Below are 14,082 nucleotides of genomic sequence, written 5' to 3'. Positions count from 1 at the left end.
TCTCCAGCTTTTGGATCAGGAAAGGAGTACTGTGTTAGCACCTGTCCCACACTGTCAGCAGAGAGGCCAAGTAGTTACAAGAGGGCAGAAGGAGATTTTAAAAAGGAAATGTTTCCAAGACATCTCTCTTTACTTCAGTAACAGGTGGGGAAGGAGAATGGAGGGGGGAGAACCCATTCTGCACCAAATAGAAAAGCAGAAAATGATTTTCTCCTGCCCTTGATACAAACTAAATTCAAAGCAGGCAGCTGGCAGGAGTGAATAGAGACAGAAGAGAGAAAGAAAAAAAAAGTAAATTAAAAAATAAAAAAGGAGACAAGGGGAGAAAAGCAAACAAGTGAATCATAAAAGCTGCAAACTGCCTGGAAATTTCATTTGGCTTTTCAATTGGGAAGTGACATAATGCCTACTTGGGAAGGGGCAATCACATCTGGGAGAGGCTTAAAGTAGCCGCAGCCCAGACCAGCTTCCCCCTGGCCCTGCTGAACCCCGTTGGACCTCCCAGCCCTCGGGGGACTGCAGGCAGCTCTGTGAAGGGGAGGGCACAGGATCCACCTCAGCCCATCTGCCTCATCCCACCTGCCTGGGATGTGGAAGCAAAGCCACAAGTCCTGCTAAGCAGCACTGACAGGGCGCCACCGACACTGATCTGCTATCTGCCAATGCATTGAGTAAATGACACAGAAGTTGCTCCCCAGGACCTCTGTGGCCTGGATCTCCACTTTTATTCCTGCAGAGAGCTTTCCAAGGGGTCCCCTTCAAGTGCTGCAGCTTCCTGTCAGCACTGGCTAACTGGCCAGGCCCATTCCATTAGATCTGCACAATTAGGCCCCAGAGGGTTCACACAACCTCCTGCTCCTCCTCCACGATCATACCCAGTGATCAGCCCAGAGGTCAGCAGAAACCCAGTGGTGAAAAGCTCTATATCCCACCCCTAGAACCGCCTGGTCTCAGCACAGCTTCGTGTCCAACAGGCACCAGGGCAGACTGTTCAGAGCTACTGCTTGCAGAGGGGAGATCCTGATTCCTCCTCCAGGAAAGTCTTTCAGTCCTACTCCTCTGGGCTGCACAAAAAAGAGCATGCCTCCTCCTTGCCACTCCCTCCACCCCAGCTGGCAATCCCATTTAATCTCTCTGCCCTCCTTCATTTGCCAGAATCAAATATTCATTGGGCTGCGCTGTGATGGAGCGAATGTTAATGGGCCTTGGCACACTATCAAGTGGAGCTGGATTCAGCCTCCAGTGCGGCATGCAGCTGGAAGAGCATGGCAAGGCAAGCCCGGCAGAGGAGTCTCTGGAGCTCCCCACCGCTTTGGCCAGCGCCAGAGGCTGCACATCCTGGGGGTTCGCATCCAATCTCTTTCACATCCTCTTTAGCACTGATGCACATGCATGTGTAAATGCACGTACCCAGGTTGCATTTACCTGGAGCCATCCAAACCCCACGCAGTGAATCGGCTGTACATAATCAGCACGGATGCATGCTGAGGAGCTCACACACTGTACATCCCATGCCACCATTTCCATTGATGTAAGTACAGCCAGGTAGAAACTTATATGGATGCTAACACATACATGGGGTGTGCTCTTATACCAACATAAATCATGGTGTACCCAGTAAGACAGCAGGCTGTATAGCTACGCACAACCAAACCAAAACACTTTCCCGGAGTTGATGGCTTTCCACATAACCCTCGTTCCCTTGTTTCTGGCTTGCAGCTGATTAACTTAAAAATAAAACCACATAATTATCCTAAAGACCATCTATGCCACAGATAAGGTGGTTCATGGGGCATTTATTAGCCAGTTCCTCTCCCTTAGGATACAGCTTACAGGTTCTGCACAGTAGGGACCCCTCAGAGGATGGAGACATGATCGCAAGGTCCAGTTCACAATACAAAGTTTTAGGAACAAACAGTGGAGTAAGGGAGGAAGATAAGAAAGAAGAAAAGAGCTGGCCTTATAATTTAGAGGGACTCAAGTGCTGGGAGTCAAGATCAAGAGATAAAAGGTCAGGTTGAACTGTCATCCTCCCAGAAATTGCTGAGCCTGGTTGGAGAAGCAAGGGCTAGGAGGAGAAAGAGAGGACAAGGAGAGAGGGAAACAGGCAATGCAAGCCAAAAGACAGCTATCAAAAGAGAGGAGTGAAGAAAGGACAGAAAAAATGAAAGAAGGAAAGCCCAAAAAAATGAAGCAAGTAAAAGAAATGATACAAGCATCTGCCACCATGTTGAGAAATGTGCATGCCAACTGTGGGACAGAAGGTCTCCTCGCCCACTGCACAGGGAGGCCTCGTGCGAGCCAGACTCCCTGCAGGCACCCCAGCTCCCACCCTGCAGTCATGCCCCACGTCTTTGGTAACAGGGACCACATGGCTGGCTTGTCACTTGGCTTCCTTGGTGAGACAAAAGGCCAGCCCCTGGCAAGCCTCCCTACACCACTCACCACAGCTCCCCAGCTCCCACCTCGGCTTTGGGAGCTACCACGGTGCCTCCCCAAGGGTCCTCTCCGCTGTAGCCCTGCCAGGGAGGCAGCGACATGGCCACTTACCATACGGAGGTGTGTTGCAGCCAGAGCTACAGATGGGTGATGGCAGATGGGGACAGTGAACAGTGATCCAGGCCTGAGCATTAGCAAGGGACTTGCTGCCAAACCGGTATCATGACCGGCAGGAGATGAGCACTACTCAGACAAAAGTCATGGTGGCCGATTGACAGTAAGACCCTGATGACTACCAGATACAGGCTAGGGTGTTCACAGGTGGTGGTATGGAGTTGCACCCCAAAACCCTCCTGCACCTTGCTGGTTCTGTGCCCAAAACTTGCCAGGGCTGGGTAAAACCTACAGCAACTCAACGCTTGTCCTGCAAACCTCTTCCACGCCCTCCCCCTGCTCCTGGCAGGGCCTTCCTAAAGCTCAGCACCCATCTCAGCACCCATCTCTCCTGGCTGCTGTGCTTGTGGCAGGCGAAACCCAGCCTCACAGTGACATCTAGTGAGGAGAGCCCTTGTGGCACCACGCACCCGCGCTAGAAATGGCAGCCTGGCCTCCTCTCCCGCTGGCATTTGTTCCCCAGACTTCAGAAGACAGAGGCAGAGCAGGAGATGTGGCCCTGAAGAAGGCGGCAGCCTGGCCCAGGGGGACTCGTGGTGAGCGTATGGGTGCCTGGAACCCAGTGCCTCCAGGGCTGCCCCTGCACCCCAAGAGAGTGGGGGTCCCCCAAGCACATGCCAGTGGATTTTCAGTGTTTTCTAAAAGAGTGTTTTCTACACTGTGCTGAGGAGAGCTGGATGGACAGGGAGAGTAAGGAAGAGAAGAGAGAGCCAGACGTATAATTTAGAGGGACTCAACTGCTGGGAGTCAAGAACAAATGGTAAAAGGTCAGGTTGAACTGTCACCCTCCCACAGCCTCAGAAACTGCGGATCCAGGTTGGGGAAGTAAGGGCTACAAAGAGAGACAGCAGTCAAGGAAACAGGGAATAAGACAATGAAAGACAAAATACAGCTATTAGAGAGAGCGAGCAAAGGAAGAAAAGAAAAAAAAAGAAATGGGAAAAAATTACAAAAGCAGAGTGCAGGGAGAGAGGTCTGGCACCCCACTGAAAAATGCAGCATGCCAGCCGCAGGACAGAACATCTCCTTGATCTGGGCAAGCCTCACATGCTATTCTGTGTGGTTCTGAGAAATTCTGAAAAAAAATCCCACAAATTAGGAAACCACAAAGTGTGCATTGTGGCAATAAGCATCCAGCCCCCCTGCTGCTTGCAGCTAAATCCACGATGCTGCCTTGCTCTCAATTTCCACATCAGAAATAAGTGGGGAGGGGATCAGCTGATCTGACCTGCTCCTTTCTGATCCATGCTGGTGGCCCGGCTGTCCCCTGCCCTACAACACCTTCATGATCCCATCCCTCCTCCACTTCCCTGTTTTTCCTACTGTCTCCAAATAGCTCCCTCCCAAGCCTGAAGGGACTGGGGAACAGGAGGGGACACGACACACCTTTAGCCACTGAACCAGGGGACATGACACACCTTTAGCCATGGGAAGACAGGACCAGTGCCAGCACAGGATGGAGTAGGCAGGAGCTGCAGCAACAGGCAATGTTGTCCCCAGCTCCACCAGCTCTGCTCTGCACCAAGCAGCAGAGACATCCGCTAACAAGCCCTGCCTAAGGCAGCAAAAGCCCATGACAGCCCCAGCCCATCTCCTGTCTGTCTCCAAACCCTTAATGGTTGGTAACAAGCATAACTAGCTAAACTCTGCTGCATCCTGAGCCAGCTCTGGGGCTTGTAAACATTTTAAGGCCCTGGAGCAGAGAGGCTGGGAACAAAACACAGGGCCTTCCACCTCTTAGTCACTGCTTTGAAAGCAGCCACGTTCAACGACTGGCATTCCCTAATTTCACATCTGCACAGCATGAGGATACTTAAGATCTCAGCTCTAATACAGCCTCTTCTCTGTGTACTTCCAAGCTCTTTACATGAGAAATCATTATTTCCATTGTAATCAGGATAAAATACATCCTTCCTGGAAGAAACGAGACTTTATTTCATCAAAGACCACAATAGTTCCAGAACTGAGAACGACCACTGCCTTTTTACAAATCCCTCTAGTTAAAGAATGTTATACTCAGAACCTCGTCTCAAAATCCCTGTTTTAATTTCTGTCCATTTTCTGTGTATTTGGCAGGGGAATATTTTTAGGGGTGAATTTCTCAGATTCTGGCATGGAATACCTATAGTTCTCCTAAAACAAAAAAGGTGGCTACAAAGAGCAAATCAAACAACGTAAAAGGGAGGAATAAAGAGTAAGTTGAAAGCCAAAGGTGAAACAAAAGAAGAAGGTCAAGTGTCAAGCCAGGGAGGCCAGTCTGCAGCTGAAAAGGGAAAGACCAATTCTAGAAGCACAAAAGGAAAAAGAAGAGATAGGCTGAAATCCAGAGGGAAGAAAAGAAAAAAAACTAAAGTCAACAGGTAACAGTCCAGCTGCTTGAAGCTGATTTGAAAGGAAAACAAAGCCCCTGGTAAGCTTGGAGGCTCAGATGCTGGTAACGGAGGTGTAAGTCTCATCAAGCCTATCACTAACTGCAAGCGTCCAAAGTAACAATGAAAGATGTCCTGGAAGATTCTTCAAGGGCTTCCACCAAACAGCTCGTAACTCCTGGAAGCTTTGCTGATCCAACACTGCCAGTGACACAAACCCACAAAAATTAACAAGTCAGATCCCCAAAAAGCAAGATATGGGCCCAAAGCTCTCAAGTTTTTCAATAACCCCCAGCATGTAGGTATGGCAGTAAGTGTTGTCCACACTTTACTCGCCTTCCTACAATACATTTCATTCAGCCTGACAATCTATAATGCAAACTTGTACTCACTCCAATCCCTGTATCAGTCCTGCCTTTGCCTCCTTCCTGTGTCCACCCTCTGTTACACCCGTTCTCCAGCATTTAGCGATTCCTGGTCCACAGCTCCCCTACATTTTGTTCACTCAGGCCCATCCCTGCTCCACCAAAGGATCTTCATCCTCTTTCCCCAGGTTTTTAGGGAAAAGGAAAAGCAACTACAGTGGGATAGCTTTTGGCCTTCTAGACTGGGGGAAACAGTGGCAGTAAGCTCTGCCACTTTACCCCAGAGCCGATGCTGCAGGAATGAAGTAGGTGGGGAGGGTAGGAGGAAGACCCAGGAACCATCTCCATGGCCCACAGAAGGAACAGGGAAAAGCTAGCCACTCTGAGCTCTGGGATCCTTCTACTACTTCTTCCCTCTCCTGACTTTTAAGGATAGTGGTGGGAAACAGAGAGGGAAATCGTACCCTTCCAGCTGCAGACCTGTTTGCCTGCTCCACTCTAGGAGGCATGCAAGAGCAGCAAATACCCTTCTGAAGAGATTTTTCCTTTCAGGCAAAGACAGAAAGTATGAGGGCACTGGAAGTTCAGGCATTTTTGTGAGTCTGGATGCAAAACTCCATTATGTCTGACCACAAAAACCTTGTGACACCAACTCTGTATTATATGCAAAATATTACTAGCAAAGTGCTTTCTTCTGGTATTCTAAGCCCTGAAGAAGGACTTGTTTGGGCTTTTTCCAAACACAACATTTATGTTTTTAAAAATATTACCTCTCTCTACAAAGTGGGCTCTTAGAGCTTCAGCAAAGCTACTGATGTTTGCTCTCTTCCCATTTGGAGCCAAAAACCAGCAGGTGGAGAACAAGGACATGTTTTGGGCTGAGCCTCCACATTGTCATTCAGAAGATCTAGTTTGAGCATTCATCCTATCTCAGCTACTTTGCAAGTTGCTTAATCTTTGTGCCTCCTTATCTCATCTGTACAGGAGAATAATAACTCTTGTCTTGTCCAGGGGCAGAGTTCATTTCTTACTACATCATCTAGTATGGTGGGAAGCCAATTTAATCTTAACCTGTGCCAACATCATCTGCAGAAGCTGTGCAAGGCAGAGCCAGCCTCTTGGTGACCTGGAACAGGCTGACAAGTGCATGCAAGAAGTAGGTATCTGCACTGGATTAAAAAAAAAAAACAACAACAACAAAATCAGAATAAAAGACTTTCTGGTAGTCTAAAGTAACTAGACACTTATCCATGCAAGTGTATGAATCAAAGCATTGTCCACCCCTTGTTCAAATTCAGTAGGCCAGAAAGTCAAATCGCTTTTCAAAGGCATGTCACACAGTTAAAGGACAAAGGTTCTTATGTACCTGAGGTACAGGGCAGGCAGTGATCCATGGTTCTTTGTAGGAACAGTGACCGTAACACAAACTGCTTCAAGCTGGCAAACACAGCTAAATATTAATGACAGCAGCTTTGAGTACTGCTGTTCAAGAGAAAATACAGAATATGGAATGTGGTGAAACTGGACAGCTGTCTAAAGCAAAGTACGTTCCATAATCCACACATGAAGAAACATGCAGAAGTGAAAATCTGTTACAAATCAGCTTGAAAATCGGTCTGATTCATTTTGGAAGAGAAAATACAGATATATGTGGCAGTGTGGACAACACCAAGTATTCAAACATCAAGATCCCATTTCCCAAAATCGTAAGACCGTTTTTAAAAAAGCCCTAAACTAAATAAATGCTTACGATTGTTGTATTTTACTTCTAATGCTGCCCTCAGCTTCTGTATTCTACCATTCTTCACAATATTCCTTCAGACTGAGACTCCTACATAACCCCTGAATCCAGAAGCTGGAACATAAAGAGCAAACAAACAGCTATTATGAACTGCCACAGACAGCAATATGATTAACTATGAATATCAATAAAGTCTTTGTTAGCATGTAGTACAGAATAATAAGGTGGAACAGGCCAAACGTACAATAATCTCAGACATCTTCCAAAGCCTAGAATAACAGGGAGAAGAATAGTCACTCCAAGATGAACCAGAAACTTTATCAACATATTCAAACAGGGAAAAATTCCATTTTTCAATGCCATAAGAACGAAAGCAGAAAGTGAACTGATAATATTCATATATGGAAGTTACTTAAAACTTAAACTGATCTGTATGCTGGGTAATTTGTAACTGAAAAGCCAGCTAGCTCATGGGTACCCACTGAGGCATGAGATTTAAAGAAAGCTATAAAACATGAACATTAGCGTCAGAAAGCTTTCAAAGATAGCTTAACTCTCAGAAACAAAAACATTCTCAATCTGAAATGCAGTGCCTGTGGGTTTTGCCATCCAAAGTTAGATTATTCAGACTCTAAGACAGCAATTTATTTGGATGTTATACATTTAAATGAACACCATTTGACATTCATTCTGTCGCCAAAGCGCTTCAAAGAGGTAACTGCACTGATTTTTGAGGGATTACAAAGCGATGAAGTTTTCTTGGGTGAAATTTTAATTTGAGCAGAGGCCTTAAAACAGTACAATGAAATACTGATTTTTTTTTTACTGACATAGACACAAAGTCTCCTAACATTAAATTTTTAATAGTGCATACTAGTATGGAATAAGCTATTTGTAGAGTCTGCTCAACTGCTTTCAACAGTGATTCAGGTAAAAGCAAGTGATAGTTAAACATACATATCAGGATGAAATAAGGAACATATCCTCACTGTGAGAGTGATAAAGTCACGGAAGCTCCTGCAAAGAGAAATACAGCATTTTATATGCTGTGCTCAGCATAAAGCAGATTTATCAAAGACAGGTTAGTCGACTTAATTTAAGGTCAACAGAGGAGATTTTACAGTTTATGACATTTAGGAGAGGAGAGGATGTGATCCAAATGCCTAAATTCTACATATATACAGGTTTAAAGGAACATACAATACACAGGCAAAACTCAGTTCATATCAAGAGATGATCATACATTCCTAATGTAAGTCAATAAACTGATCGTGTTTAGCACTGCAGGGAAATGATATAAGCATAATTCTCTACTAAAGCGAAGACTCTGCACCTGTGTCTGCAGGAGTGCAGCAGGTATTAGTTGTACCAAAGTCACCCGGACAGAGACATGACAGATGCTATTATCACCATGTCTGCCAAGACCAAGCACAGCTGAAGTTAGGAGAATGCAGTTAGGAGAAACATTAATCTGCCCCAATGTCCTGGTTTCAGCTGGGATAGAGTTAATTCTCTTCTTAGTAGCTGGTACAGTGCTGTGTTTTGGATTTAGTGTGAGAATAATGTTGATAACACTCTGATGTTTTAGTTGTTGCTAAGTAGTGCTTATCTTAAGCCAAGGACTTTTCAGTTTCCCATGTTCTGCCAGCAAGCAGGTGTGCAAGAAGCTGGGAGGGAGCATAGCCAGGGCAGCTGACCAAAGGGATATTCCATACCACAGAACATCATGCCCAGTATATAAACAGGGGGGGGAGTTGGCCAGGAGGGGCGGATCGCTGCTTGGGCATTGGTCAGTGGGTGGTGAGCAACTGCATTGTGCATCACTGGTTTTTCTTCCTTTTTTTTCCCCCCTCTTCTTTTTTTTGTTATATTCCTTTTCATTACAATTATTATTATTATATTTCATTATTATTGTTGTTAGTATTATATTTTACTTTAGTTATTAAACTGTTCTTATCTCAACCCACGAGTTTTACCTTTTTTCCCCAATTCTCCTCCCCATCCCACTGGGAGCATGGGGGGAGTGAGGGAGTGGCTGCATGCTGCTTAGCTGCTGGCTGGGGTTAAACCACGACACCCAAGAAAAGCTGCCAGATCCTCTTAAAAGGAGCTGAAGAAATATAATGTATTAATAATAGGTACATGATTTCACAAAATGTTAAAAAATCCATGGCCCATGTTGGACCGTGATCTTTGGCAACATATCCAAACCTGGGGAACACGTCATGCCACGAAGCGTGCATCCATTTAATTTCTTGGTGCACTAACTAGCTCCAAGAGCCTGACCAGACTCTGAGGCAGGAGACTGTGAATACAGTTAAAGTGCCTTGCCTTCCTTCTTCAACGAAGTGACCCCTGTGCACTCGTTAAATTTTATTCTGCAGGCAATTGCTGACTAAAATCACAGCAAGTCTGCACTCAACCTTGCTGGTCAAAAGAGGTGTTGCCTGTATTATGGTTTCTTGCTACTGAAGGTATTTAATAAGAAGGGAGTCAGATTTTCTGAGAGACCTACATAATTGAGAACTTTATTAATTGGCGCAATAAAAATAGAAATAGGATAGTATTGGTAATGGTTTACTTTTGAGGTAGAAAAGGGCATATGGTTTCCATCAACAGGATAATAAATCAGTGCAGCTTGTACCACACTAATTTGTTAAACATGTTTTGCAGTGTTGGTAACGAAGTTGTTTTTGCATCACATGCCTTCATAAGATATTTATGAGGTTACACCGTTTTGACGCTAAGCATGTGTAACAACTTATTAGGTGAACCTAATAAAGTTAAATGATGCAAATGTAGTGTTTAACCAGTACAATAAGCTATCTTGAATATACTATGCAATATGTAACCATGAACAGCTTACAAAGAACCTGTAAATTGTATTTTAGGAGCTAAAAGAGAGCGTTTGACTGATGAGGTATTTTTGGAAATGCTTTCCCCATGGTAAGATCACTGGCAGCTATCATTTATCTCACTCTGACCAAGATAAAGATAATGTGAGTATACAAGTAATAACAAATCTTCTGCTGACTAGAATGCTCTCTAGTGCTCTCTTCAATTTCAGCAATAGGCTATTGACTCATTGCTTGTTCAGTTTCTGCTTTGCAAAACTACAATAACCTCCTCGTAACTTCATTAACTTTCACACAACTGGAGGGACAAACCTGGCAGAGAACTAAGAGCTGACCAAGTTCTATCTTCCACTAGCACTAACAGAAGACAAGAAAATGAAGAAGTGTTCTGCGTTACACACCTAGTGACTGTCCCTCTGAATCAATCAAAAAATGGTTCAAATTACTGTAAAAGGAAAATTAAATGAGAAGCGACATGCTGAACAAGCAGTAAATGGTTAACGTTCTCCAGCCCTGAAGGCAGGAATGAGCACCGAGTAGCTCCTGTCCAGAAAAATGTATTGGCGCCATCGCACCGGCACATACTGACACAGGATGCCGGGATCCATCCAGGGAGGGATTCGGAAGAGAGTGAACAATAAAGACAGGCATAGAGGTGACATCTGCAGAGGCCGGAGAACAATTTCCAGAGAATTACTGTCTTTTAATGAACCAAGGTTTAACTGTTATCAGTCCCCCTTAGAGATCATTACTATGAGAAACAATGAGAGCCGCTTGTATCGCTTTCTCCCTGCAGGACATGGCTGAGGGAGAATAAACCTCTCCTTCTCCAGTGTCAGCTTATTACTGCCAGCACTGGCTATAACTGAGTAAGCTTTATTCAGATGATAGCTAAATTTAGCAGATATTAGCATCAAGTCTCTAGAGGGTTGAAAACGGGGGAAGAAAGCTTTAAATAAATAGACTAAATACTGAATAATAGATGCAATTTGTGGTGGAGTGAACCTCTGTGCCCGAGGAGTCTAGCAGAGAGTTATCTGGATTTTGGGGCCTCACCGAAACAAAACATGACACCGCTGCTGCTGTCCCCTTTCCTCCCGGCCTGTTATTATTATTATCCCTGTGATGGCGGGGGCCCCTCAGAGCCCTGGCCCCATTGTAGTGGCTCCATGAGGGTGTAACACAGAGGGCCTGTAGGCCGGCCGCCGGACCACACACTGCAGAGACGGGAGAGAGGGGCGATAAGAAAAGGCCACCAGGAAGAACGCGGCGCACCCGCTTTGGGCGACGCGAGCTCCGCACGGGTCTAAGGTAATCTCCACACAAGATGTCGCCACAACATGGCGCCACAACCCTTCCCGCCCAACCCCCGCCGCAGCTCCGTCTGCGCATGCGCGCCAGGCCCCGCGCGGCGCCGGAAGTGTGGCGCTGCGGAGACGGAAGTGGCGTCACGCACGGGCGGAAGTGTGGCGACGAGACGGAAGTTGGCCACCGGTGGGGGGTACGCGGTCATGTCAGCCTCCCTGTTGCGGCGGGGCCTGGAGCTGCTGGAGGCGCCGGGTGAGCCCACGGGGACCGGGGGCTGTGGGGGCGGGGAGAGGGTGATTCTCGGCGTGCGGCTTGAGTAACTCCGTCCTTCTTCCCGCTGCAGGCCGGGGAAAGGCCCCGCCGGGACTCCAGCGAGGGCGGGACGGCCCCAGGGCGGCGGGCGCTGCGCGGCGGAGGAAGAGAGCGCCGGAGCCCGGCAGGAATAAGGCCACGGTCAAGGGCAGAGTCGTGAAGTCGGCGATAGGTGAGTCCCGGCCCGCCGCCGGGGGGAGGGAGAAGCAGCTTTGCCGCCCTCCACAGCCCTCGTACCAGGTCCCCTTGTGGTGTCCCGCAGCCACCCTCCCGGTCGCTTGTATCCATCCCTTCCCATCCTCCTGGATGCCCTTCTGGTGTCCCCCACTTAACCACAGCCTGATCTGTGGACACACCCCTATCCCGGAGCTGTAGCGGTGTCTCTTTCTCCCGGGCCCTTGCTGATTCTCCCATGTCTCATCTTGCGTGCTGCCTGGATGAGCAGCTGATGTGTTTTGTCCTACTCTGCTTTGGCCTAGAGGAGTATCATAAGAAGAAGGCCGTGAATCACTTGAGAGCAAACCTGCAGTACATGTTGAAAGGACGATTTGTTGCAAACAAAGCCATCACAGAACAGGTAAGACTGTCAGTTCTTAGCAGTTCCTCTGCTTCTGCTGAGGAACACATGTGAATGGGAATCATCACCAGATCTTCTAGATTAGACCGTGTGCAAAGGAGTCAAGTTTCTGTCTGCAAGTGTCCTTGAGGAGTTTCTGTGTGCACTGGCAAAATAACTTACTAAGCTTTAAACTCTTGTTGATATGTTGTCCCCTATGATGTTCACTGATACTAGTTAAAATGTACTGACAACTGTTGGCTTTTCTTAATTACCAAAGATATTTCATAGCTTCAGCTGGCAAAGAAGCCCTGGTTCAGACCTTCTCCTTACTGTCAATCGAACTGGTCTCCTCTGTAGCTGGAGGCTGTTTAGCAAGGAACCAGATGTGCTGCTGGTTCATGGAACAGGAATTTCATAGCACCTTGAATGATGTTTCTCATAACCTGAGAATTTAACCAGTGCTCTTCCCCAAAACATAGTCCCATGCCAGGATTTGAAGAGCAGAATAGCTGACACTGCCAGAATCTTGGGCTATTTTTATGAGATACAGGCTGTTAACTTACATAAACAAACCAAGTGGTTTAGGCCAGTGTTTCTCAGGCTGGAGATAGTGAAAGGAGGTGACAGTGTATTAAAAAATGCTGAGGGAATTCCACCAACTTGTTGGGTTTTCAGGTTGTCTCATGGAGAGACAGGATAAAAGAAGGTCATAGTTTCAGAAAGGTCTGAATTGAAATCAGTGTTTCTATCTCTGTGACGGTTACCCGAGAGCAGTTTTCATATTTGAATACTAAGTTGGTATTTGCTGTTGTCCCAGTGACCTGCTTTGGTTCACATCGGTGATTGCCTGTCACTTTTCTTTGGAGGCATTCTGGGATGTAGCAGGGTACTAGTAGAATAGCAGAGATGCTGCAGGTGAACTTGAAAATCACCGTTTTGTGGTTTGGTCTCGATAACAATGACTGTTGTTTTTTCCTTTTTTATTGTCTGAAGGTTCTTGCTCAGAACAGAGGCAGGAAGTCCAAAGATCAGCCTCCAAAGAAGGCAGCAAAGAAGCAGCCCGAGGGCACTGTCTTTACTGAGGAAGACTTCCGTAAATTTGAGAGAGAATACTTTGGGAGACCATAAACAACGTGACAGGGATTCTTGCAGCTCCAGTCTTTCTGCAGCTGAGTGCTCGGCACGCAGGACTGGCCATTTCCTCAGCGTGTTTGAGATGGGACATTGGAGATGTGCCTCTGTCAGCAAGTGCTTTAATGTCACACTTTGCAGAGCAGCTCTGCATCTGTGCAGAACTTGTTACTGGTCAGCTAGAGCCACGGAGGTTCTCTTGGTGCTGAGATGCGTTGTCCTTATAATTATCTCCCTTCAGCCAACGTCTTGCATTCTTAATGTAGAAGGGTGGACCAAGCCGAATATAAATCTTGTTCCCCTTCCTCAGGATGTAAAGCTTCTGCTACCTGTGTTATTTGGCAGGGAGCATTTAAAGTACTGTATCTGAATGAAGAAATGTTTTGGACCAGCAGTAGTAAATCATTGGAAGGGAAGGATGCTTTGAAAGAGTGTTAAACCTGAGTAGTCCTGCAGTTTCTGTTCTTATTACAGCCTCTGGCAGGTTTTTCAGTCATTGCAAAAACTTTTTATATGTCGTTTGATTAAATAATTGTTGCAGACACTGCCTCTCTTTGCCTTTGTAGTAGTGATTATTATGACAGGCTACAATTGATGAAGACAAACTGTGTCACTGTTCTGATCCAAGCATCCCTCTCTTTAGGATGACTCAGTTGTGTGAATGGCCTCTCTGATTCATGTTGACACATGTATTTAATCTTCTCTCTGACATGCTCAGGCCTTCAAAGAGTGCAGATTGGAATGGAGATTACTCTGTTTTGCCTACTCACGGTCTCCCCTCTCCAAGGAAGAGCTCTTACACGGAGAAAGTTGTCCTTCGGATGCTTAT

General features: G+C 46.4%; 1 protein-coding gene across 1 annotated transcript; it reads left to right on the top strand.

Moving 5' to 3' along the window:
* Window positions 1-11,454: 11,454 nt before the first annotated feature.
* Window positions 11,455-13,802, top strand: RPS19BP1 (ribosomal protein S19 binding protein 1). The gene is made up of 4 exons (XM_050906512.1): window positions 11,455-11,503; window positions 11,595-11,735; window positions 12,043-12,140; window positions 13,116-13,802. The coding sequence occupies exons 1-4, from the start codon at window positions 11,455-11,457 to the stop codon at window positions 13,248-13,250; spliced, it is 423 nt and encodes a 140-aa protein (XP_050762469.1). The 3' UTR covers window positions 13,251-13,802.
* The last annotated feature ends 280 nt before the right edge of the window (window positions 13,803-14,082 follow it).

Source organism: Gymnogyps californianus, chromosome 1 (genome assembly GCF_018139145.2).
Source record: "Gymnogyps californianus isolate 813 chromosome 1, ASM1813914v2, whole genome shotgun sequence".
NCBI classification, from domain to species: Eukaryota; Metazoa; Chordata; class Aves; order Accipitriformes; family Cathartidae; genus Gymnogyps; species Gymnogyps californianus.
This window is presented reverse-complemented; position numbering and strand designations above follow the sequence as displayed.

Excerpts from the sequence above, each read along its gene's own strand:
- RPS19BP1 (XM_050906512.1), top strand. The coding sequence starts at position 11,455 with ATGTCAGCCTCCCTGTTGCGGCGGGGCCTGGAGCTGCTGGAGGCGCCG. Across the intron at positions 11,504-11,594 it reads GGAGCTGCTGGAGGCGCCGG|GCCGGGGAAAGGCCCCGCCG; the intron begins GTGAGCCCACGG and ends TTCCCGCTGCAG. Across the intron at positions 11,736-12,042 it reads AGTCGTGAAGTCGGCGATAG|AGGAGTATCATAAGAAGAAG; the intron begins GTGAGTCCCGGC and ends GCTTTGGCCTAG.